Here is a 27,171-nt window from a genome sequence, read left to right as displayed (position 1 = left end):
TAAATCTGCTCCTAATGCCGAAGTGGTGAAGGGTTTCTGTTTCTCGTTTCTGAGATGACTTTACTTTCTTTTGGTGGAAATTTTTGACTATGCTTAAAATGTGGTTTGATAATTGTTTTTAAGGGCTGGCCTCGAAATTTTGTTCTCCAGGCAAGCACAAACTTCACTCACAGCTTCGGGTTTGCTTTTTTAATCAGCTTTTTTCAAGTGTTTTTTTGTTCCTTCCGAGGTTTTCAATGTGTTATTTTTTTTGTTTATAATTTTTTGTTTTTTTTATTTACGTTTTTTGTGCCAGTCATTCTGCTTTCTCATGGTGATTTTGATGCTGGCTTCAGTTGTAGTACATGACTTTTTTGCTTTATGCGATCAGCTTTTAGTTTGATGTTGTTTTGATTTTTTATTTGGAATTAGTTGCTTGTTTAAAATGATTATATTTCTTCCGAAAATGTTAATGGATCGTCATGATGATTTAGATCAAATGTTCAGCCATGACACTTTCTTTTGATTCTTTTTTGGCGTTATATTAAAATCTTTACTTTGTTTGATTGAAATTCTACGTTTTTGTTGCCAGATCTAATTGGAAGTTCTATTTCTGTTTGCAAAAACTATTAGTTTTTATTACAAGCATTTTTTTACATTGAGATGGCTCTGTGTTTTTAAATGCATTTTGTGATGAAATTAATCATTGACTCCTTATCATATTGAGCTTTTTAAATTTGAATTGTTTGCTATCATCATTCATACTGTTGAGAGTGCTCTTAATAGTTTTATGGGAGTTTCTGAGTTTTTTAATCTGCTTACGTCGAAGTGTTAAAGGGGTTCGGTTTCTCGTTTCTGAGCTGCCTTTACTTTCTTTTGGTGGAAAGTTTTGACAATGCTTAAAAGTTGTGGTTTGCTAATTGTTTTTGAGGTCTGGCCTCCAAATTTTGTTCTCCAGGCAAGCACAAACTTCACTCACAGCTTCGGGTTTGCGTTTTTAATCAGCTTTTTTAAGTGTTATTTTGTTCCTTCCGAGGTTTTCAATATGTTAATTTTTGTTTATTTCAATTTTTTTGCATTTGTATTTCGCTTTTTTGTGTCATTCATTCTGCTTTCTCATGGTGATTTTGATGCTCAGTTGAGTTTTTGTACATGACTTTTTTGCTTTATGCGATAAGCTTTTAGTTTGATGTTGTTTTGATTTTTTATTTGGAATTAGTTGCTTGTTTAAACTAATTATATTTCTTCCGAAAGTGTTACTGGAACGTCATGATGATTTAGATCAAACGTTGAGCCATGACGACACTTTCATTTGATTCTTTTTTTTGCGTTATATTAAAATCTTTACTTTGTTTGATTGAAATTCTACGTTTTTGTTGCCAGATCTGTTTGGAAGTTCTGTTTTTGTTTGCAAAAACTATTAGTTTTTATTTCAAGCATGTTTTACATTGAGATGGCTTTGTGTTTTTAAATGCATTTTGTGATGAAATTAATAACTACCTCCTTATCATATTGAGCTTTTTAAATCTGAATTGTCTGCTATCATCATTCATACTGTTGAGAGTGCTTTTAATAGTTTTATGGGAATTTCTGAGTTTTTTTAATCTGCTTACGTCGAAGTGTTAAAGGGGTTCGGTTTCTCGTTTCTGAGCTGACTTTACTTTCTTTTGGTGGAAATTTTTGACAATGCTTAAAAAGTTTTGGTTTGATAATTGTTTTTAAGGGCTGGCCTCGAAATTTTGTTCTCCAGGCAAGCACAAACTTCACTCACAGCTTCGGGTTTGCGTTTTTAATCAGCTTTTTTTAAGTGCTATTTTGTTCCTTCCGAGGTTTTCAAAGTGTTAATTTTTGTTTATTTCAATTTTTTTGCATTTGAATTTCCCTTTTTCGTGCCAGTCATTCTGCTTTCTCATGGTAATTTTGATGCTGAGTTGAGTTGTAGCACTTGACTTTTTTTGCTTTATGCGATAAGCTTTTATTTTGATTTTGTTTTGATTTTTTATTTGGAATTAGTTGCTTGTTGAAAAGGATTATATTTCTTCCGCAAGTGTTAATGGATCGTCATGACGATTTAGATCAAATGTTGAGTCATGACACTTTCTTTTGATTCTTTTTTTGCGTTATATTAAAATCTTTACTTTGTTTGATTGAAATTCTACGTTTTTGTCGCCAGATCTGTTTGGAAGTTCTGTTTCTGTTTGCAAAAACTATTAGTTTTTATTTCAAGCATGTTTTACATTGAGATGGCTTTGTGTTTTTAAATGCATTTTGTGATAAAATTAATAACTACCTCCTTATCATATTGAGCTTTTTAAATCTGAATTGTCTGCTATCATCATTCATACTGTTGAGAGTGCTTTTAATAGTTTCATGGGAGTTTCTGAGTTTTTTAATCTGCTTACGTCGAAGTGTTAAAGGGGTTCGGTTTCTCGTTTCTGAGCTGACTTTACTTTCTTTTGGTGGAAATTTTTGACAATGCTTAAAAGTTTTGGTTTGCTAATTGTTTTTAAGGGCTGGCCTCGAAATTTTGTTCTCCATACAAGCACAAACTTCACTCACAGCTTCGGGTTTGCGTTTTTAATCAGCTTTTTTAAGTGTTATTTTGTTCCTTCCGAGGCTTTCAATATGTTAATTTTTGTTTATTTCAATTTTTTTGCATTTGTATTTGGCTTTTTTGTGTCAGTCATTCTGCTTTCTCATGGTGATTTTGATGCTCAGTTGAGTTTTAGTACATGACTTTTTTGCTTTATGCGATAAGCTTTTAGTTTGATGTTGTTTTGATTTTTTATTTGGAATTAGTTGCTTGTTTAAACTAATTATATTTCTTCCGAAAGTGTTACTGGAACGTCATGATGATTTAGATCAAACGTTGAGCCATGACGACACTTTCATTTGATTCTTTTTTTTGCGTTATATTAAAATCTTTACTTTGTTTGATTGAAATTCTACGTTTTTGTTGCCAGATCTGTTTGGAAGTTCTGTTTCTGTTTGCAAAAACTATTAGTTTTTATTTCAAGCATGTTTTACATTGAGATGGCTTTGTGTTTTTAAATGCATTTTGTGATGAAATTAATAACTACCTCCTTATCATATTGAGCTTTTTAAATCTGAATTGTCTGCTATCATCATTCTTACTGTTGAGAGTGCTTTTAATAGTTTTATGGGAATTTCTGAGTTTTTTAATCTGCTTACGTCGAAGTGTTAAAGGGGTTCGGTTTCTCGTTTCTGAGCTGACTTTACTTTCTTTTGGTGGAATTTTTTGACAATGCTTAAAAGTTTTGGTTTGATAATTGTTTTTAAGGGCTGGCCTCGAAATTTTGTTCTCCAGGCAAGCACAAACTTCACTCACAGCTTCGGGTTTGCGTTTTTAATCAGCTTTTTTTAAGTGCTATTTTGTTCCTTCCGAGGTTTTCAATGTGTTATTTTTTTTGTTTATAATTTTTTGCTGTTGTATTTACGTTTTTTGTGGCAGTCATTCTGCTTTCTCATTGTGATTTTGATGCTGGGTTGAGTTGTAGCACTTGACTTTTTTTGCTTTATGCGGTAAGATTTTATTTTGATTTTGTTTTGATTTTTTATTTGGAATTAGTTGCTTGTTGAAAAGGATTATATTTCTTCCGCAAGTGTTAATGGATCGTCATGACGATTTAGATCAAATATTGAGCCATGACACTTTCTTTTGATTCTTTTTTTGCGTTATATTAAAATCTTTACTTTGTTTGAATGAAATTCTACGTTTTTGTTGCCAGATCTGTTTGGGAGTTCTGTTTCTGTTTGCAAAAACTATTAGTTTTTATTTCAAGCATGTTTTACATTGAGATGGCTTTGTGTTTTTAAATGCATTTTGTGATGAAATTAATAACTACCTCCTTATCATATTGAGCTTTTTAAATCTGAATTGTCTGCTGTCATCATTCATACTGTTGAGAGTGCTTTTAATAGTTTCATGGGAGTTTCTGAGTTTTTTAATCTGCTTACGTCGAAGTGTTAAAGGAGTTCGGTTTCTCGTTTCTGAGCTGACTTTACTTTCTTTTGGTGGAAATTTTTGACAATGCTTAAAGTTTTGGTTTGCTAATTGTTTTTAAGGGCTGGCCTCGAAATTTTGTTCTCCAGGCAAGCACAAACTTCACTCACAGCTTCGGGTTTGCGTTTTTAATCAGCTTTTTTAAGTGTTATTTTGTTCCTTCCGAGGTTTTCAATATGTTAATTTTTGTTTATTTCAATTTTTTTGCATTTGTATTTCGCTTTTTTGTGTCAGTCATTCTGCTTTCTCATGGTGATTTTGATGCTCAGTTGAGTTTTAGTACATGACTTTTTTGCCTTATGCGATAAGCTTTTAGTTTGATGTTGTTTTGATTTTTTATTTGGAATTAGTTGCTTGTTTAAACTAATTATATTTCTTCCGAAAGTGTTACTGGAACGTCATGATGATTTAGATCAAACGTTGAGCCATGACGACACTTTCATTTGATTCTTTTTTTGCGTTATATTAAAATCTTTACTTTGTTTGATTGAAATTCTACGTTTTTGTTGCCAGATCTGTTTGGGAGTTCTGTTTCTGTTTGCAAAAACTATTAGTTTTTATTTCAAGCATGTTTTACATTGAGATGGCTTTGTGTTTTTAAATGCATTTTGTGATGAAATTAATAACTACCTCCTTATCATATTGAGCTTTTTAAATCTGAATTGTCTGCTATCATCATTCATACTGTTGAGAGTGCTTTTAATAGTTTTATGGGAATTTCTGAGTTTTTTAATCTGCTTACGTCGAAGTGTTAAAGGGGTTCGGTTTCTCGTTTCTGAGCTGACTTTAATTTCTTTTGGTGGAAATTTTTGACAATGCTTAAAAGTTTTGGTTTGATAATTGTTTTTAAGGGCTGGCCTCGAAATTTTGTTCTCCAGGCAAGCACAAACTTCACTCACAGCTTCGGGTTTGCGTTTTTAATCAGCTTTTTTTAAGTGCTATTTTGTTCCTTCCGAGGTTTTCAATGTGTTAATTTTTGTTTATTTCAATTTTTTTGCATTTGAATTTCCCTTTTTCGTGCCAGTCATTCTGTTTTCTCATGGTAATTTTGATGCTGAGTTGAGTTGTAGCACTTGACTTTTTTTGCTTTATGCGATAAGATTTTATTTTGATTTTGTTTTGATTTTTTATTTGGAATTAGTTGCTTGTTGAAAAGGATTATATTTCTTCCGCAAGTGTTAATGGATCGTCATGACGATTTAGATCAAATGTTGAGCCATGACACTTTCTTTTGATTCTTTTTTTGCGTTATATTAAAATCTTTACTTTGTTTGAATGAAATTCTACGTTTTTGTTGCCAGATCTGTTTGGAAGTTCTGTTTCTGTTTGCAAAAACTATTAGTTTTTATTTCAAGCATGTTTTACATTGAGATGGCTTTGTGTTTTTAAATGCATTTTGTGATGAAATTAATAACTACCTCCTTATCATATTGAGCTTTTTAAATCTGAATTGTCTGCTATCATCATTCATACTGTTGAGAGTGCTTTTAATAGTTTCATGGGAGTTTCTGAGTTTTTTAATCTGCTTACGTCGAAGTGTTAAAGGGGTTCGGTTTCTCGTTTCTGAGCTGACTTTACTTTCTTTTGGTGGAAATTTTTGACAATGCTTAAAAGTTTTGGTTTGATAATTGTTTTTAAGGGCTGGCCTCGAAATTTTGTTCTCCAGGCAAGCACAAACTTCACTCACAGCTTCGGGTTTGCGTTTTTAATCAGCTTTTTTAAGTGTTATTTTGTTCCTTCCGAGGTTTTCAATATGTTAATTTTTGTTTATTTCAATTTTTTTGCATTTGTATTTCGCTGTTTTGTGTCAGTCATTCTGCTTTCTCATGGTGATTTTGATGCTCAGTTGAGTTTTAGTACATGACTTTTTTGCTTTATGCGATAAGCTTTTAGTTTGATGTTGTTTTGATTTTTTATTTGGAATTAGTTGCTTGTTTAAACTAATTATATTTCTTCCGAAAGTGTTACTGGAACGTCATGATGATTTAGATCAAACGTTGAGCCATGACGTCACTTTCATTTGATTCTTTTTTTTGCGTTATATTAAAATCTTTACTTTGTTTGATTGAAATTCTACGTTTTTGTTGCCAGATCTGTTTGGAAGTTCTGTTTCTGTTTGCAAAAACTATTAGTTTTTATTTCAAGCATGTTTTACATTGAGATGGCTTTGTGTTTTTAAATGCATTTTTTGATGAAATTAATAACTACCTCCTTATCATATTGAGCTTTTTAAATCTGAATTGTCTGCTATCATCATTCATACTGTTGAGAGTGCTTTTAATAGTTTTATGGGAATTTCTGAGTTTTTTAATCTGCTTACGTCGAAGTGTTAAAGGGGTTCGGTTTCTCGTTTCTGAGCTGACTTTACTTTCTTTTGGTGGAAATTTTTGACAATGCTTAAAAGTTTTGGTTTGATAATTGTTTTTAAGGGCTGGCCTCGAAATTTTGTTCTCCAGGCAAGCACAAACTTCACTCACAGCTTCGGGTTTGCGTTTTTAATCAGCTTTTTTTAAGTGCTATTTTGTTCCTTCCGAGGTTTTCAATGTGTTAATTTTTGTTTATTTCAATTTTTTTGCATTTGAATTTCCCTTTTTCGTGCCAGTCATTCTGTTTTCTCATGGTAATTTTGATGCTGAGTTGAGTTGTAGCACTTGACTTTTTTTGCTTTATGCGATAAGATTTTATTTTGATTTTGTTTTGATTTTTTATTTGGAATTAGTTGCTTGTTGAAAAGGATTATATTTCTTCCGCAAGTGTTAATGGATCGTCATGACGATTTAGATCAAATTTTGAGCCATGACACTTTCTTTTGATTCTTTTTTTGCGTTATATTAAAATCTTTACTTTGTTTGATTGAAATTCTACGTTTTTGTTGCCAGATCTGTTTGGAAGTTCTGTTTCTGTTTGCAAAAACTATTAGTTTTTATTTCAAGCATGTTTTACATTGAGATGGCTTTGTGTTTTTAAATGCATTTTGTGATGAAATTAATAACTACCTCCTTATCATATTGAGCTTTTTAAATCTGAATTGTCTGCTATCATCATTCATACTGTTGAGAGTGCTTTTAATAGTTTCATGGGAGTTTCTGAGTTTTTTTAATCTGCTTACGTCGAAGTGTTAAAGGGGTTCGGTTTCTCGTTTCTGAGCTGACTTTACTTTCTTTTGGTGGAAATTTTTGACAATGCTTAAAAGTTTTGGTTTGATAATTGTTTTTAAGGGCTGGCCTAGAAATTTTGTTCTCCAGGCAAGCACAAACTTCACTCACAGCTTCGGGTTTGCGTTTTTAATCAGCTTTTTTCAAGTGTTATTTTGTTCCTTCCGAGGTTTTCAATGTGTTAATTTTTGTTTATTTCAATTTTTTTGCTTTTGTATTTCGCTTTTTTGTGTCAGTCATTCTGCTTTCTCATGGTGATTTTGATGCTGAGTTGAGTTGTAGCACATGATTTTTTTTTCTTTATGCGATAAGCTTTTAGTTTGATGTTGTTTTGATTTTTTATTTGGAATTAGTTGCTTGTTTAAAATGATTGTATTTCTTCCGAAAATGTTAATGGATCGTCATGATGATTTAGATCAAATGTTCAGCCATGACACTTTCTTTTGATTCTTTTTTGCGTTATATTAAAATCTTTACTTTGTTTGATTGAAATTCTACGTTTTTGTTGCCAGATCTGTTTGGAAGTTCTGTTTCTGTTTGCAAAAACTATTAGTTTTTATTACAAGCATTTTTTACATTGAGATGGCTCTGTTTTTAAATGCATTTTGTGAGGAAAATAATCACTGACTCCTTATCATATTGAGCTTTTTAAATCTGAATTGTTTGCTATCATCATTCATACTGTTGAGAGTGCTCTTAATAGTTTTATGGGAGTTTCTGTGTTTTTTAATCTGCTTACGTCGAAGTGTTAAAGGGGTTCGGTTTCTCGTTTCTGAGCTGCCTTTACTTTCTCTTGGTGGAAATTTTTGACAATGCTTAAAAGTTGTGGTTTGCTAATTGTTTTTAATGGCTGGCCTCGAAATTTTGTTCTCCAGGCAAGCACAAACTTCACTCACAGCTTCGGGTTTGCGTTTTTAATCAGCTTTTTTAAGTGTTATTTTGTTCCTTCCGAGGTTCTCAATATGTTAATTTTTGTTTATTTCAATTTTTTTGCATTTGTATTTCGCTTTTTTGTGCCAGTCATTCTGCTTTCTCATGGTGATTTTGATGCTGAGTTGAGTTGTAGTACATGACTTTTTTGCTTTATGCGATAAGCTTTTAGTTTGATGTTGTTTTGATTTTTTATTTGGAATTAGTTGCTTGTTTAAACTAATTATATTTCTTCCGAAAGTGTTACTGGAACGTCATGATGATTTAGATCAAACGTTGAGCCATGACGACACTTTCATTTGATTCTTTTTTTTGCGTTATATTAAAATCTTTACTTTGTTTGATTGAAATTCTACGTTTTTGTTGCCAGATCTGTTTGGAAGTTCTGTTTTTGTTTGCAAAAACTATTAGTTTTTATTTCAAGCATGTTTTACTTTGAGATGGCTCTGTTTTGTAAATGCATTTTGTGATGAAATTAAAAACTACCTCCTTATCATATTGAGCTTTTTAAATCTGAATTGTTTGCTATCATCATCATTCATACTTTTAATAGTTTTATGGGAGTTTTTGTTTTTAATCTGCTTACGTCGAAGTGTTGAAGTGGTTCGGTTTCTCGTTACTGGGCTGACTTTACTTTCTTTTGGTGGAAACTCTTGGCTATGCCTAAAAGCTGTGATTTGATGTTTGTTAAGTGCTGGCCTTGAAATTTTGTTCTCTAGGCCAGCACAAACTTCACTCACAGCTTCGGGTTTGCTTTTTTAATCAGCTTTTTTCAAGTGTTATTTTGTTCCTTCCGAGGTTTTCAATGTGTTATTTTTTTGTTTATAATTTTTTGCTTTTGTATTTACGTTTTTTGTGCCAGTCATTCTGCTTTCTCATGGTGATTGTGACGCTAAGTTGAGTTGTACCTCATAATTCTTTTTGCTTTGTGGTAACCTTTTAGTTTGATGTTGTTTCGATCTTTTGTTTGGAATTAATTGCTGGTTTAACGTTTTTGTTGCCAGATCTGTTTGGAAGTTCTGTTTCTGTTTGCAAAAACTATTAGTTTTTACTTCAAGCATGTTTTACATTGAGATGGCTTTGTGTTTTTAAATGCATTTTGTGATGAAATTAATAACTACCTCCTTATCATATTGAGCTTTTTAAATCTGAATTGTCTGCTATCATCATTCATACTGTTGAGAGTGCTTTTAATAGTTTCATGGGAATTTCTGAGTTTTTTAATCTGCTCACATCGAAGTGTTAAAGGGGTTCGGTTTCTCGTTTCTGAGCTGACTTTACTTTCTTTTGGTGGAAATTTTTGACTATGCTTAAAATGTGGTTTGATAATTGTTTTTAAGGGCTGGCCTCGAAATTTTGTTCTCCAGGCAAGCACAAACTTCACTCACAGCTTCGGGTTTGCGTTTTTAATCAGCTTTTTTAAGTGTTATTTTGTTCCTTCCGAGGTTTTCAATGTGTTAATTTTTCCTTATTTCAAATTTTTGCATTTGTATTTCCAATTTTTGTGCCTGTCATTCTGCTTTCTCATGGTGATTTTGATGCTGAGTTGAGTTGGAGCACATGACTTTTTTTTGCTTTATGCGATAAGCTTTTAGTTTGATGTTGTTTGATTTTTTATTTGGAATTAGTTGCTTGTTTAAAATGATTATATTTCTTCCGAAAGTGTTAATGGATCGTCATGACGATTTAGATCAAATGTTGAGCCATGACACTTTCTTTTGATTGTTTTTTTGCGTTATATTAAAATCTTTACTTTGTTTGATTGAAATTCTACGTTTTTGTTGCCAGATCTGTTTGGAAGTTCTGTTTCTTTTTGCAAAAACTATTAGTTTTATTACAAGCATTTTTTACATTGAGATGGCTCTGTGTTTTTAAATGCATTTTGTGATGAAATTAATCACTGACTCCTTATCATATTGAGCTTTTTAAATCTGAATTGTTTGCTATCATCATTCATACTGTTGAGAGTGCTCTTAATAGTTTCATGGGAATTTCTGAGTTCTTTAATCTGCTCACATCGAAGTGTTAAAGGGGTTCGGTTTCTCGTTTCTGAGCTGACTTTACTTTCTTTTGGTGGAAATTTTTGACTATGCTTAAAATGTGGTTTGATAATTGTTTTTAAGGGCTGGCCTCGAAATTTTGTTCTCCAGGCAAGCACAAACTTCACTCACAGCTTCGGGTTTGCGTTTTTAATCAGCTTTTTTTAAGTGTTATTTTGTTCCTTCCGAGGTTTTCAATGTGTTTATTTTTCCTTATTTCAAATTTTTGCATTTGTATTTCCGATTTTTGTGCCTGTCATTCTGCTTTCTCATGGTGATTTTGATGCTGAGTTGAGTTGGAGCACATGACTTTTTTTGCTTTATGCGATAAGCTTTTAGTTTGATGTTGTTTGATTTTTTATTTGGAATTAGTTGCTTGTTTAAAATGATTATATTTCTTCCGAAAGTGTTAATGGATCGTCATGACGATTTAGATCAAATGTTGAGCCATGACACTTTCTTTTGATTCTTTTTTTGCGTTATATTAAAATCTTTACTTTGTTTGATTGAAATTCTACGTTTTTGTTGCCAGATCTGTTTGGAAGTTCTGTTTCTTTTTGCAAAAAGTATTAGTTTTATTACAAGCATTTTTTACATTGAGATGGCTCTGTGTTTTTAAATGCATTTTGTGATGAAATTAATCACTGACGCCTTATCATATTGAGCTTTTTAAATCTGAATTGTTTGCTATCATCATTCATACTGTTGAGAGTGCTCTTAATAGTTTCATGGGAGTTTCTGAGTTTTTTAATCTGCTTACGTCGAAGTGTTAAAGGGGTTCGGTTTCTCGTTTCTGAGCTTACTTTACTTTCTTTTGGTGGAAATTTTTGACTATGCTTAAAATCTGGTTTGATAATTGTTTTTAGGGCTGGCCTCGAAATTTTGTTCTCCAGGCAAGCACAAACTTCACTCACAGCTTCGGGTTTGCGTTTTTAATCAGCTTTTTTAAGTGCTATTTTGTTCCTTCCGAGGTTTTCAATGTGTTAATTTTTGTTTATTTCAATTTTTTTGCATTTGAATTTCCCTTTTTCGTGCCAGTCATTCTGCTTTCTAATGGTAATTTTGATGCTGAGTTGAGTTGTAGCACTTGACTTTTTTTGCTTTATGCGATAAGCTTTTATTTTGATTTTGTTTTGATTTTTTATTTGGAATTAGTTGCTTGTTGAAAAGTATTATATTTCTTCCGCAAGTGTTACTGGATCGTCATGATGATTGAGATCAAACGTTGAGCCATGACGACGCTTTCTTTTGATTCTTTTTTGCGTTATACTAAAATCTTTTTTTTCTGTTTGATTGAAATTCTACGTTTTTGATGCCAGATCTGTTCGGAAGTTCTCTTTCTGTTTGCAAAAACTTTTAGTTTTTATTACAAGCATGTTTTACATTGAGATGGCTCTGTGCTTTTGAAATGCCTTTTGTGATGAAATCAATCACTGACTCCTTATCATATTGAGCTTTTTAAATCTGAATTGTTTGCTATCATCATTCATACTGTTGAGAGTGCTTTTAATACTTTTATGGGAGTTTCTGAGTTTTTTAATCTGCTTACGTCGAAGTGTTAAAGGGGTTCGGTTTCTCGTTTCTGGGCTGACTTTACTTCCTTTTGGTGGAAATTCTTGGCTATGCCTAAAAGTTGTGGTGTGATGTTTGTTTTTAAGTGCTGGTCTAGAATTTTTTGTTCTGAAGGGAAGCACAAACTTCACTCAGTTTCGGGTTTGCGTTTTTAATCAGCTTTTTTAGGGATTATTTTGTTCCTTCCGAGGTTCTCAATTTGGTCATTTTTTTCTATTTTTTGAATTTTGATTCCATTTTTTTGTGCCAGTCATTCTGCTTTCTCAGGATGATTGTGATGCTGAGTTGAGTTGTAGCTCATGATTTTTTTTGTTTTATGTGGTAACATTTTAGTTTGATGTTGTTTCGATCTTTTATTTGGAATTAGTTGCTTGTTTAAAATGATTATATTTTTCTGAAATTTTAACTGGTTCCTCATGATGATTTAGATCAAACGTTGAGCCGTGATGAAACTTTCTCTGAATCTTTTTCGCGTTATATTAATTTCTTTACTTGGTTTGATTGAAATTCTACGTTTTAGTTGCCAGATGTTTGAAAAGTTCTGTTTCTGTTTGCAAAACTTATTAGTTTTTTTGTATGCAGGTTTTACATTGAGGTGCCTATGATTCTTTTTAAGTGCCATTTGTGATGAAATATATACTGACTCCTGATCATATTGATCTTTTTAAATCTGAATTAATTGCGGCCATTTTTCACGCTGTTGCAGGTGCTTTTTTATACTTTAATGGGAGTTTTTGATTTTTTAAATCTCATGTCGAAGGGTTTCAGTTTGGCATTTCTGAGAGGACTTCCTTTTATAATGTTGGAAATTCTTGGCTAAGCTTAGAAGCTGTGGTTTAGATTCATTGTTCTGATGACACTTTGTCTGCATTGTTTTTGCGCTTTGAAATTTTTAGTTGGTTTGATTGAAGGTCTACTTTTTAGTTGCCAGATTTGTTTTGGAATTTCACTCCTGCCTGTGTTTCCAAAATCTGTTAGTTTTTAATGTAAGCAGGTTTTACATTGAGGTTTTACTTTTTTTTGGTGAAAATTCCTTGTTTTGCTTAAAATTCTTGGTATTCGTTTTTAAGGGCTGGGCTCGAAGTTTTTGTTCTTCATGCAAGCACAGACTTCACTCACAGGTTCTGTTTTGGGTTTTTAATCATCTGCTGCCTTTGCAGTTTTGTTAATGCGACGTTGCCAATGTGTTCAATTCTTTACACCAAATGTTTTTTATTTTAATTTTGTTTTGATGTTTATTTGGAATTAGTTGCTTGTTTAAACTAATTATATTTCTTCCGAAAGTGTTACTGGAACGTCATGATGATTTAGATCAAACGTTGAGCCATGACGACAATTTCATTTGATTCTTTTTTTGCGTTATATTAAAGTCTTTACTTTGTTTGATTGAAATTCTACGTTTTTGTTGCCAGATCTGTTTGGAAGTTCTGTTTCGGTTTGCAGAAACTATTAATTTTTACTTCAAGCATGTTTTACATTGAGATGGCTTTGTGTTTTTAAATGCATTTTGTGATGAAATTAGTAACTACCTCCTTATCATATTGAGCTTTTTAAATCTGAATTGTCTGCTATCATCATTCATACTGTTGAGAGTGCTTTTAATAGTTTTATGGGAATTTCTGAGTTCTTTAATCTGCTCACATCGAAGTGTTAAAGGGGTTCGGTTTCTCGTTTCTGAGCTGACTTTACTTTCTTTTGGTGGAAATTTTTGACTATGCTTAAAATGTGGTTTGATAATTGTTTTTAAGGGCTGGCCTCGAAATTTTGTTCTCCAGGAAAGCACAAGCTTCACTCACAGCTTCGGGTTTGCGTTTTTAATCAGCTTTTTTTAAGTGTTATTTTGTTCCTTCCGAGGTTTTCAATGTGTTAATTTTTCCCTATTTCAAATTTTTGCATTTGTATTTCCAATTTTTGTGCCAGTCATTCTGCTTTCTCATGGTGATTTTGATGCTGAGTTGAGTTGGAGCACATGACTTTTTTTGCTTTATGCGATAAGCTTTTAGTTTGATGTTGTTTGATTTTTTTATTTGGAATTAGTTGCTTGTTTAAAATGATTATATTTCTTCCGAAAGTGTTAATGGATCGTCATGACGATTTAGATCAAATGTTGAGCCATGACACTTTCTTTTGATTCTTTTTTTGCGTTATATTAAAATCTTTACTTTGTTTGATTGAAATTCTACGTTTTTGTTGCCAGATCTGTTTGGAAGTTCTGTTTCTTTTTGCAAAAACTATTAGTTTTATTACAAGCATTTTTTACATTGAGATGGCTCTGTGTTTTTAAATGCATTTTGTGATGAAATTAATCACTGACTCCTTATCATATTGAGCTTTTTAAATCTGAATTGTTTGCTATCATCATTCATACTGTTGAGAGTGCTCTTAATAGTTTCATGGGAATTTCTGAGTTCTTTAATCTGCTCACATCGAAGTGTTAAAGGGGTTCGGTTTCTTGTTTCTGAGCTGACTTTACTTTCTTTTGGTGGAAATTTTTGACTATGCTTAAAATGTGGTTTGATAATTGTTTTTAAGGGCTGGCCTCGAAATTTTGTTCTCCAGGCAAGCACAAACTTCACTCACAGCTTCGGGTTTGCGTTTTTAATCAGCTTTTTTTAAGTGTTATTTTGTTCCTTCCGAGGTTTTCAATGTGTTAATTTTTCCTTATTTCAAATTTTTGCATTTGTATTTCCAATTTTTGTGACTGTCATTCTGCTTTCTCATGGTGATTTTGATGCTGAGTTGAGTTGGAGCACATGACTTTTTTTGCTTTATGCGATAAGCTTTTAGTTTGATGTTGTTTGATTTTTTATTTGGAATTAGTTGCTTGTTTAAAATGATTATATTTCTTCCGAAAGTGTTAATGGATCGTCATGACGATTTAGATCAAATGTTGAGCCATGACACTTTCTTTTGATTCTTTTTTTTGCGTTATATTAAAATCTTTACTTTGTTTGATTGAAATTCTACGTTTTTGTTGCCAGATCTGTTTGGAAGTTCTGTTTCTTTTTGCAAAAACTAGTTTTATTACAAGCATTTTTTACATTGAGATGGCTCTGTGTTTTTAAATGCATTTTGTGATGAAATTAATCACTGACTCCTTATCATATTGAGCTTTTTAAATCTGAATTGTTTGCTATCATCATTCATACTGTTGAGAGTGCTCTTAATAGTTTCATGGGAGTTTCTGAGTTTTTTAATCTGCTTACGTCGAAGTGTTAAAGGGGTTCGGTTTCTCGTTTCTGAGCTGACTTTACTTTCTTTTGGTGGAAATTTTTGACTATGCTTAAAATGTGGTTTGATAATTGTTTTTAAGGGCTGGCCTCGAAATTTTGTTCTCCAGGCAAGCACAAACTTCACTCACAGCTTCGGGTTTGCGTTTTTAATCAGCTTTCTTAAGTGCTATTTTGTTCCTTCCGAGGTTTTCAATGTGTTAATTTTTGTTTATTTCAATTTTTTTGCATTTGAATTTCCCTTTTTCGTGCCAGTCATTCTGCTTTCTCATGGTAATTTTGATGCTGAGTTGAGTTGTAGCACTTGACTTTTTTTGCTTTATGCGATAAGCTTTTATTTTGATTTTGTTTTGATTTTTTATTTGGAATTAGTTGCTTGTTGAAAAGTATTATATTTCTTCCGCAAGTGGTACTGGATCGTCATGATGATTGAGATCAAACGTTGAGCCATGACGACACTTTCTTTTGATTCTTTTTTGCGTTATACTAAAATCTTTTTTTTTCTGTTTGATTGAAATTCTACGTTTTTGTTGCCAGATCTGTTCGGAAGTTCTCTTTCTGTTTGCAAAAACTTTTAGTTTTTATTACAAGCATGTTTTACATTGAGATGGCTCTGTGCTTTTAAAATGCCTTTTGTGATGAAATCAATCACTGACTCCTTATCATATTGAGCTTTTTAAATCTGAATTGTTTGCTATCATCATTCATACTGTTGAGAGTGCTTTTAATACTTTTATGGGAGTTTCTGAGTTTTTTAATCTGCTTACGTCGAAGTGTTAAAGGGGTTCGGTTTCTCGTTTCTGGGCTGACTTTACTTCCTTTTGGTGGAAATTCTTGGCTATGCCTAAAAGTTGTGGTGTGATGTTTGTTTTTAAGTGCTGGTCTAGAATTTTTTGTTCTGAAGGGAAGCACAAACTTCACTCAGTTTCGGGTTTGCATTTTTAATCAGCTTTTTTAGGGATTATTTTGTTCCTTCCGAGGTTCTCAATTTGGTCATTTTTTTCTATTTTTTGAATTTTCATTCCATTTTTTGTGCCAGTCATTCTGCTTTCTCAGGATGATTGTGATGCTGAGTTGAGTTGTAGCTCATGATTTTTTTTGTTTTATGTGGTAACATTTTAGTTTGATGTTGTTTCGATCTTTTATTTGGAATTGGTTGCTTGTTTAAAATGATTATATTTTTCTGAAATTTTAACTGGTTCCTCATGATGATTTAGATCAAACGTTGAGCCGTGATGAAACTTTCTCTGAATCTTTTTCGCGTTATATTAATTTCTTTACTTGGTTTGATTGAAATTCTACGTTTTAGTTGCCAGATGTTTGAGAAGTTCTGTTTCTGTTTGCAAAACCTATTAGTTTTTTTGTATGCAGGTTTTACATTGAGGTGCCTATGATTCTTTTTAAGTGCCATTTGTGATGAAATATATACTGACTCCTGATCATATTGATCTTTTTAAATCTGAATTAATTGCGGTCATTTTTCACGCTGTTGCAGGTGCTTTTTTATACTTTAATGGGAGTTTTTGATTTTTTAAATCTCATGTCGAAGGGTTTCAGTTTGGCATTTCTGAGAGGACTTCCTTTTATAATGTTGGAAATTCTTGGCTAAGCTTAAAAGCTGTGGTTTAGATTCATTGTTCTGATGACACTTTTTCTGCATTGTTTTTGAGCTTTGAAATTTTTAGTTGGTTTGATTGAAGGTCTACTTTTTAGTTGCCAGATTTGTTTTGGAATTTCACTCCTGCCTGTGTTTCCAAAATCTGTTAGTTTTTAATGTAAGCAGGTTTTACATTGAGGTTTTACTTTTTTTGGTGAAAATTCCTTGTTTTGCTTAAAATTCTTGGTTTGGTATTCGTTTTTAAGGGCTGGGCGCGAAGTTTTTGTTCTTCATGCAAGCACAGACTTCACTCACAGGTTCTGTTTTGGGTTTTTAATCATCTGCTGCCTTTGCAGTTTTGTTAATGCGACGTTGCCAATGTGTTCAATTCTTTACACCAAATGTTTTTTGTTTTGATGTGCCATCCACTCTGCTTTCTCCGGGAGGTTTTCTTGCAGAATTCAGTTGTAGCTTATGAGTGTTTTGCTTTATGCGTTAAGTTTTTAGTTTGAGGTTCTTTTGATCTTTTATTTAGATTTGACTGCTTGTGTCAAATAATTGTATTTTCCGAAAGTTTTACTGATTCCTCATGGTGATTTAGATCCAGCGTTAAGCCGCGATGACACTTTCCTCTGAATCTTTTTTGCGTTATTTTAAATTCTTAGTGGTTTGATTAAAAGTCTGCTTTTTAGTTGCGAGATTTGTTTTGGAAGTTCACTCCTGCTTGTGTTTTTAAATTCTAGTTTTCAATGTAAGTAGGTTTAGGTGGATCTGTTTATTTTTTAAATAAAAAGTTGGATCACGTTTTGTATCGACTCCAGGTCATATTGAGGTTTTAAATCTGAATTGTTTGCGACCATTATTCATACTGTTGGAAGTGCGTTCTATAATAATTTTATGGGAGTTTCTGATTTTTAAAATCATTTAATTTCTTTAATGTCAAAGTGCTGAAGGGTTTCGGTTTTTCTTTTCTGAGCTGACTTTGTTTTCTTCGGTGGAATTTATGCTAAAAGGTTTTGGTTAGATTTTTTTGAGATCTGGTCTCAAAAGTTTTCCTTCCCACTTTTCCAATGTGTTGAATATTTTATTTCTATTGTTCTTCCTTTTAATTTTTTTTGACAGCCACTCAGCTTTCTCCGGATGATTGCGATGCAAAGCTGACTTGTTACTCACTACTTTTTTTTATCTCTGTTTGATTACCTCTTAGTTTGATGTAGTTTTTGATCATTTATTTAGATTTAATTTAGTTTCAATTTTTTTTCCAAATGTTTTGCTGCTTCATCATGATTTAGATGCAACGTTGAGCTGTGATAACACTTTCTTCTGAATATTTTAAATTTTAGCTTGGTTTGATTTATGGTCTTCGTATCTGTATGGAAATTCAATCCTGTTTATTTTTGCAATTTCAATTTGTTTTAAGGTGAGCAGGTTTTAAATTGATTTGGCTCCTTTTGTTTTTTGAAGGAGATGACCATTTTTACTGACTTCTCGTCCTCTTTTTTGTTTTCCGAGATGATTTTTTTTTGTAGTGGAAACTTTTGGCTGATGCTTAATTCTCATGTTTGCTTTTAACGACTGACATCAGCACCCTTGAGATATCACCTACGACTGCTTAGCTTTATGTGATCAGCTTTTAATTTCATGTTGTTTTGACCATTTTTTAATATTTTTTGTTTAAAACGATTTTTTTAAAATTTGTTCCGAAAGCCTTACTGGGTTCCCATGATATTTTGGATCCAACTTCGAGCTGTGATGACAATTTCTTCTGCGTGTTTTCAATTTTACCTTGGTTCGGTTTATGGTCTTCGTATCTGTATAGAAGTTCGATCCTATTTGTTTTTTTGCAAATTCAATGTTTTTTAATTTGAGTAGATTCCGCTCCGTTTTTTATTATTTGGGAATTGTGATCATTTGTACTGACTTCTTGAGCATTATCTTGAGCATTTTAAATGTGAAATTTTTGCCCCCGTTACTCATTTTGTTGCAAGTGTTTTTTGTACTTTTATGGTAGCTTAGTATTTTTTAGTCAGCTCTTCCTTTTCGTTAATATCGTAATGCTGAAGGTTTGGTTTTCTTTTGTGAGCTTATTTTACTTTATTTTGGTGGAATTTCTTAAACCGAAATGTTGAAAAGTTTTGGTTTGATATTTGTTTTTAATGGCTGGCTTTAAAGGTTTTGTTTTCGAGGCGAGAACAAACTTCACGGCTTCGCGGATTTGGTTTTTTATCAGCTTTTCTAAGTGTTATTTTTTTCCTTCCGAGGTTTCCAATGTGTTCATTTTTTTTAAATCTAATTTTTTGTATTTTAATTTTTTGTAATGGCATTTCCTCTGCTCTCCTGATGATTGATGCAAAGTTGAGTTGTCGCTCTCGAATTCTTAGCTTTGTGCGTTCAGCTTTTAGTTTGATGTTGTTCTGATCTTTTAATTGTTCGTATTAAATGATTTGTTTTGACCTTTTTTTGGTTGAAAATGCTTTTATTATAGTTTTATTGGAGTTTTATGATTTTTTAATATGCTCTTATTGTCTATATTGTCGAAGTGTTGAAGTGTTTCAGTTTTTTGTTTATGAGCTGACTTTACTTTCTTTTGGTGGGAATTCTTTGCTTTGCTTAAAGTTCTTGGTTGGATATTTGTTTTTTCAAGGGCTTGCCTCGAAGTTTTTGTCCTCCAGGCAATCACAGATTTCTCTCTCAACTTCTGGTTTTGGTTTTTAATCAGCAATTTCAAGTGTTTATTTCTTTATTCTGACCTTGCCGATGTGTTCAATCGTTGATTTCAAATATTTGTTGACTTGACTTTGTTTTGGCAGTCCCTCTGCTTTTTCCTGATGATAATGATGCAAAGTTGAGTTGTCACTCAACCAGTTCCTCACGGTGATCCAACGTGAGAACTAACGTTGATCGGTGATGACATTTTCTTCTTAGTTTTTTTAATGCCTTTTTAAATTTTTTTTACTTGGTTTGGTTTAAACTCTATATTTTTTGCCAGATCTGTATGGTAGTTCTCTCCTGCTAGTGGTTGCAACATATATTAGTTTTTATTGTAAGCAGTTTTTACTTTGAGGTTCCTCTGTTTTTTTTTTAAATGACACTTGTGATGACATTTTATGCTGACTCCTGATATTGAGCTTTTTAAATCTGAATTGTTTGCAGCCATTATGCATACTGTTGAAGGGCTTTTATAGTCTTTTTCGGGATTTTTCTTATTTTCCTTTTAATATGCTCTTAATGTCTTTAATTTTGTAGTGTTGATCAGTTTTCAGTTTCAGAACTGATTTTTTGGTGGAATTTTTTCTGCTGATGCTTGTTTGTTTTTAACTGGTTTCCTCAAACTGGTTTTTGTCCTTCAGTCAAGCACAGACTTCACTGACAGCTTCTGGTTTTCGGTTTTAGTCAGCTTTTGTTAGTGTAATTTTATTTCTTCCGACTTTTCCAATGTGTTCAATTGTTTTTGTTTTTTTTTGGTTTGGCAGTCCGTCTGCTTTCTCTTGACAATCGCGATGCAAAGTTGAGGTGTAAGTTACCACTTTTTAAGCTCTCTGTGATAAGCTCGGTTTTTGATGTTAATTCGATCATTTGATTAGATTTAATTGTTTCAATTGATTTTGATATTTTTCCGACAGTTTTACTTGTTCTTAATTATGTTTTACATCCAACGTTAAACTGTGATGACACTTTCGTCTGAATCTTATAAATTATTTACTTTGTTTGGTTTAAGGTTTTGTTTGGTTTGGTTTAAGGTGTACGTATCTATATAGAAGTTCACTCATGTTTCTGTTTGCATATTCTATTGTTTATTAATATGAGCAGGTTTTACATTGATTTGGCGCTTGTTTTTTTCGGGCTTTGGTTTTCCTTATTTTCCCTAATTTCTGCTTGTTCTGTGAAATCAGTGTTTTTTTTGTACAAAACTTTATTTTGACGTTTTTTACTGACCTATTATTAATGAGTTTATTAAATTTGAAGACCTCGCAATTTTGGATCATACTGCTTTTGCTTTCAATGGTAGCTATTGTTTGTCTAAGTTATTTTCTTTATGTTTACGCTAGTATTGGCTGCTTTGAAGGGTTCCGTTGTTCGGTTTTTGTGCAACTTTAATCTTGGGTTTCGTAGATGTTTTTTGCTGATACATCAAGGTTTCATTCCGTTCTGGTTATTTTTGCCTTGATTGCTACGTATTAATTTTCTGAAGCTAACTCCATCTGCGCTCGCATGTTTTTCCGAGCCTTTTTTTATCTCCCTCTGTTCTCACATTACGTGTTCATTTAATTTTTCTTTACATTTTATTTGAGTACAATTCAATTGGCTTGTTTTGTGGCTAATCTGGTGTTTCATGATAAGCCTTCTCAACGACGGGAATGACTTTTTACGGATGTGACTTTCTTCGTCCCTTTTTCGAAATCCCTTTTCTCCGTTGAATATTATTTTGGTTTTAAAATATATATGATAAATCATTTCTGATATTTATTCCTACTTCTACCAGATATTGAAGTGTTCTTAGCTAGCAGGATGCTCTATTTTTTGGTAATAGATCTGTAGGTTGCTATAGATCTTTTGAAAAAACTTTTGGATGAAAATTTTTGTGAATTCTCATTGAAGGTCCTTAAATAAGAATGATATGCTCCAGTTTTGCAAACAATTGATGCTGTAGTGATTGTTTTTTTTAATTTACATGTTTTTTTAATGTGTAACTAACTTCAATGCTAAAAGGTTTAGTTTTCGCGTCAAGCTGTGTTATTCTTTTTTGAACTGGATTAATGCTGGTTCAATGCTGACCTGACGCCTTAATGCTTTAATGTGAGCAATTGGTTGACTGAAGGCTTTTTCTCCAATTAATACCAGCTTGCACTCTCTACTTTTTGTGCCAATGTTGTGATCGGGAGTTCCTCAAATGTTTTGAAAATAGTCAACTTTATTGCTAACGTGCTGTGATTGATAGTTCTTCTGATCTCTCGTGGTAGATCCAACGTTGAGTTTGATGACGTGGTTCCGTTTTTGCTCCGTTTTTAACGCCTGTGTATGAGTTAGGTTTATTGTACCAAGACTGTACGGAGATTCACTGCAGATTTTCCATTCTTCTACGTGGTTCATAAAACGATAGTGATCAGCTTCATCACTTCGATACTGTTTTTCACTGTTTTGTACATAATTTTTCGGGCAAAATGTTGAAACCTGATCATCTTGAGTTTTGTAAATTTAAAATGTTTATTAATAGCCGCCCTCATCTTCTCAGCCGGCTATTATAGCGCTCCTATTTTTTTTTTACTTCGTCGAATAAAAAAATGTTTCGCTTTACCTCATTTTGCCGCCTTTTCAACATTTTGCGTGAAATCTTTTTGACTTCTCTAGGCTAGTTTCTCTCTTCTCTCATTCTGCTAAAAGTGATTTTGAACATCAGTTGCTCAGCAAAGCAATTCAAAATGAACAGAGTCAGTAGAAAAAATTGAAGTCAGAAATAGAAACGGGATAAACCCATAAAGCCCAATTTTAGATGCCCGCTATTTGAACGTTGTTTTTATAAGTATTAGTTACCATCTCTAATGCTTATTGTTATTGATAGTAGCCCCTGTAGCCTCTCTCTAAGAAACAGAAGTTTAACTACGAAATGGCATCAAAATAAATCGGACTTAAAAAAATGTTTTTGTACAAAAATCTTTTTTTTTTTCAATATCTTCTGTTATTTCAATCCCAATCATGCTTATTGGAATCAACGGCGGCTATTTTCCGGCAATCTGCCGGGTATGTTTAATAGCCGCCCTCATCTTCTCAGCCGGCTATTATAGCGCTCCTATTTTTTTTTTACTTCGTCGAATAAAAAAATGTTTCGCTTTACCTCATTTTGCCGCCTTTTCAACATTTTGCGTGAAATCTTTTTGACTTCTCTAGGCTAGTTTCTCTCTTCTCTCATTCTGCTAAAAGTGATTTTGAACATCAGTTGCTCAGCAAAGCAATTCAAAATGAACAGAGTCAGTAGAAAAAATTGAAGTCAGAAATAGAAACGGGATAAACCCATAAAGCCCAATTTTAGATGCCCGCTATTTGAACGTTGTTTTTATAAGTATTAGTTACCATCTCTAATGCTTATTGTTATTGATAGTAGCCCCTGTAGCCTCTCTCTAAGAAACAGAAGTTTAATCAACTACGAAATGGCATCAAAATAAATCGGACTTAAAAAAATCTTTTTGTACAAAAATCTTTTTTTTTCAATATCTTCTGTTATTTCAATCCCAATCATGCTTATTGGAATCAACGGCGGCTATTTTCCGGCAATCTGCCGGGTATGTTTTGTTTTCGTGCTGTTTACATATATAGTTGTCTTTATTGCCCCCGCTGTTGGCAAGGTTCAATTTTTGATAGCTGAGCTGCTTTATTCTTGATTTCTGATTCGTTTTCTTTGTTTTTTCTCGTTCAAACAAAGTAATCTAAGTTTTTTTGTAAGTTTTGTGATCAGTTTTTTGGGTTTTATTTTAATGACTTCCTAGTTTTGTTTGATCGTTTGTTTATTACGTTTTGTGATTGACATAAATACTACTCTTTACCTGCCTCTGGTTTCTCATGATGATGCAGATCCAACGATAATTTAATCTGACTGGCTGTGATAAATCATCTTTGATTCGATTTGGTTTTTATTTCAAGATCAAAATTTTGATTCACTCCTGTGTTTACAATTTTTCTACTAGTTCTATTAAATGGTAATGTGATCGGCTTTAGCTTAGATGTTGTTTTTTTCATGTTGTGTAACATTGTTTTATACCTGTGATGAAAATTTCTATTGACAGCTGATCATCTTGAGCTTTTTAATTCTAGAAGTTATACCACAATGAGGCATCTTGTTGCAATTCCTTTGAATTGCAGCTGCAGTACTGTCTTGACTATCTGCTGGATTCAACTTTTGTATAAACTTTTTGCTTTTTGTGCAACATTCGCCTTGGTTTTTGGTGAAAGATTTTTGCCAAAACGGATATTTTTGTTCTGAGTTATAGTTTGCCTGAGTTCCTACGAGGGTGCATACGTTTTTGTTAATCTTTTTTATCTATTAGGCAACAAACGACTCGGTTGTGACGGCAGAAGTTGAAACCGACAGAGCATCTGTTGCTTATAACGAACGATCAGTTGATCAGGCGATCGACAAACAACGCGAAGCAGAGGCCTTGTCCTTCTCGGAATCTGATGACCTGTCTTCCACCCAGATAGAATCCAGCCCAGACAGTCAGACAACAGTTGCAGAGGATGTGGATGACATTGTCAACGATGAAATACTGGATGATGATTTCCAAATTGGAGACTCTGGCTTTAACGAGAGTGAAATATACCTTTCAGCACTGGAATCTGACATCCGAATGCACTCGCAGCAGTTGGATCAGTTCTGCTCTGGTTTGACTGATGAGAGAAAAGCTGAGTTTGATTCTCTGAAGCAGAATAATGAACGGTTGCTAACAAATGTCGAGATGCTGAAAAGCAGTGTGGAGCAGAAATTGAAGAGTCTTGAGGTTAGTTATTTACAAACAGTGAAATGAAGCGTATATCGGTTCGAATAGGATTTAATCGATCGACAAATTTTGTCTCATAAAGCTTTACTTAGTTTCTTACGTTTAAAATCTTTGAAGCTGCTGAGAAGACAAAATCATGATTAGAATTTCATAGCCTCCTAAAGATAACACCCATCACTACACCCCTCTACGCTTGAGACGCACCCCCCTACCCCCACTATGCTAAACACGCACCCGCAACCTGTCACGCTCAAACACCCCCTGCAAATTAGCACACCCCACAATGTACACGTACACATTTTCTACTCTTTTCCCCTCTCCAATTAAGCTTAAGCTAACGTACCCAAGCACAACAAACTACTGACCAGCCGCTCGCCAGTCGTGTTTGAGCAATTTGCACGACGGTAGTCGGTTATGTTAGTTTTTATGTCACGCACACCTCAAATCAGCTTTTCTTGAGTCCGTCATGCAGTTTTTCGACTGAATTGCGTATGTGACGTCTTTTCACACTTACTAGAGCGAATTATCTGTTTAGTCGGATGAATAGTTTTTATTATTTGCACGTGACTAACCTCAAAAGCCTAAATTACTTGCAGAAATCAAAGGAGTTCGGTTCAATTTTTAGGTCTCATTTTTTTAATTAGAGAATTGTCTGTGAAGCTATTGCAGCTCTTTGCCGACAATCTGCCTACGGTTTCACTTTTCTCGCCTATTCACGTCTCATGTACGCTCAACTGCTTGCATTTAATGTTTGAGACTTGTAAAACAATGGGATAGGCTTCTCAGATTTTTATGCAATATTTTTTTTCTCTAGAATTCTCTCTCTAGTGTAGAATTCTCTCTCTCACACACACGCACACTTAAGCGTTTGACTTTTAGTCAAAATAAATGTGAAATTCTTAGAGCCCAGTAGAAGTTTAGTTCAGGCTTCAGCGAATATAGTGATAAGCAGAACTTCATGGTGCGAAGGGTAATTCGGAAGGCCTCCATGCGAATAAGCTAGATACAATCAAAGCCACTCCCATGCCTGTTGCACTAGTGAAATTCGCGCGATGGAAGTGATAAAAGCCATGATTCTATACAATTCCTTACTGTCTCAAAGCAAAAATGAGTTATTAATAGCCGTCCTCATCTTCTCAGCCGGCTATTATAGCGCTCCTACTTTTGAATTTGCAAGAATTTGATTTGTATTGGTGCGCTGTTTTTTTTAAGATGTGTTCACACATTTTTCAATGACTTTGATCTTTCAAAACGGGATAAACAGGTAAAGCCCAGCGGGCATTAAGTTTCATTAGAGGCCCAAAGTGAGCTTTAGTAGTCCTTCAAGTGCTTATAGTGGTGCAGCTGCTGTGATGGCCTTAATTTAAGGTTTAAAGGTCATTTTTAGGAAGTTTTGGGCTCAAAACGGTGCAATTTTTCATGTTTTTTGTGATTTTGATTAGTCTTAGGTTGAAGTTTTTAAAAGTTGATGAAGGCCTTTTGCGAAACAAATTTGCTTCTTATGTCCGTTTTATGAGCTATATGTTTTGGTACTACAAACACAAACACGCAATATGATACTCATTTTTGCAATTTTTTTCAGGTTTTTTGAAAATTTTTGTCATCTTTTTTGTTTTTAGCCCTGGTTGTCAAGAAAACTCCTCTAGTGTTTGATGAAGAGTTTGTTGATAGATTACTGCATAGTTTATAGTGGTAATAGAATGGTTTTTATCTTTTTGCCATCATGAATTTTAGCATTTTTTGAAAAAACTTGCATTTTTTTCATATTTTTTGATATTGTCATTATTTAAGTTATTTGAGGCCCAGGGGACAGAAAACCTCATCAGGGGATAGATAATAAATTACTGAAAAATTTTTAGTTGCCATCGAATAGGTTTCAAGTTTTGAATATCACAAATTTTAGCAATTTTTTTTTGACAAATTTCGCATTTTTTCAGTTTTTTTAAGTTTTCGTCATTTTTCTTCTGTTTTCCAGCTCAAGGGATCAAGCAAAGTCCTTTGAGGTTTGTTAATAGGGCGCTGCACAGTTTCTAGTAACAATGGAATGAATTTTAACATTTTAATGTCTCGAATTTTAGCATTTCTTTGATAAAATCTGCAATTTTTTTAAGGCTTCCTAAAGTTTGTCAGTTTTTGATATTCGTCCGTTCTCAAATGCGAGAAAACATATACCACGTTCTGATAAAAAGTTACTGCACGGTTTTTAGTTTTAATGGATTTGTTTTCAACAATTTAACCTTTCGACTTTTAGAAGTTTTTTGATAAAATTTGCAATTTGTTTTCAAGTTTTTTCAAATCATTTGCGTTTTATTTATTTTTTCCTTGCCTCAGTAGCCAGGTAACCTCATCCAGGGTTTGATAGTCTGTTACTAAATAGTTGCTAGGGGCAATTGAATGGTTTTCAACATTTTATTAGAACGAATATCTATGTTTTGAAGTTTGAAATGTTTTCTAAAAATTATTGCATATCGATCTATGAGCCAATGATTTATTTAAAGCTTGGAATTGGGTTACTGGATAGCCTCTGGAGACACAGAAATGATTCTGAAGATATTTTTATAACGACTTTCAGCAATATTTCCTTATAATTTGCAATTGATTTCTTTCTAAATTTTTTCATTTTCGAGTTAATCGATCTTCAAGGGGCAATGAATATTTTTCAGGTCTTTCAGATATACTGGACCGATTTCAGAAAAAAAAATTGTTTTGAACATCTTTTTAAAATAGGTATTTTTAAAGTGAAAAAATTTTGCCTTAGGTTTGAAAGCGTCAAGAGTTTTATCAATGAGTATATTTTTCTTTAGTTTTGATACTTTTAGTTTCTCAATTTTTTGAGATGATTTTTTTTCGTGTTCTGGCTGGCATTGTTCAATTGATCTGCTGGCCAGGTAGAGTATGTCTGAGTTTTTCATGCAATTCTTTGAATTGAATTTCAGGACTTGTCCTGCTGGATTTTTTACTTCGTCGAATTTTTTTTTCGCTTTACCCATTTTGCCGCTTTTTCGACATTTTCCGTGAAATCTTTTTGACTTCTCTAGGCTAGTTTCACTCTTCTGTCATTCTGCTCAAAGTCCTTTTAAACAGCAGCTGCTAAGCAAAGGAATTCAAAATGAAGAGAGTCAGTATAAAAAATCAAAGTCAGAAATAGAAACGGG

General features: G+C 33.0%; 1 protein-coding gene across 2 annotated transcripts in view; it reads left to right on the top strand.

The window, feature by feature from the left end:
* The window catches only part of LOC142339425 (uncharacterized), a 142,345-nt gene that overhangs the window by 94,471 nt on the left and 20,703 nt on the right, over positions 1–27,171 (top strand). For both annotated transcript variants that reach the window (XM_075389449.1, XM_075389448.1), the window contains exon 10: positions 23,567–24,016. In XM_075389449.1, the coding sequence (XP_075245564.1) occupies positions 23,567–24,016 (450 nt within the window). The remainder of the gene's footprint in view (positions 1–23,566; positions 24,017–27,171) is intronic.

Source organism: Convolutriloba macropyga, chromosome 5 (assembly GCF_964194025.1).
Source record: "Convolutriloba macropyga chromosome 5, txConMacr16.3, whole genome shotgun sequence".
Taxonomy (NCBI): domain Eukaryota; kingdom Metazoa; phylum Xenacoelomorpha; order Acoela; family Convolutidae; genus Convolutriloba; species Convolutriloba macropyga.
The sequence above is the reverse complement of the archived record's forward strand: the minus strand, read 5'-3'. Positions and strand labels throughout refer to the sequence as shown.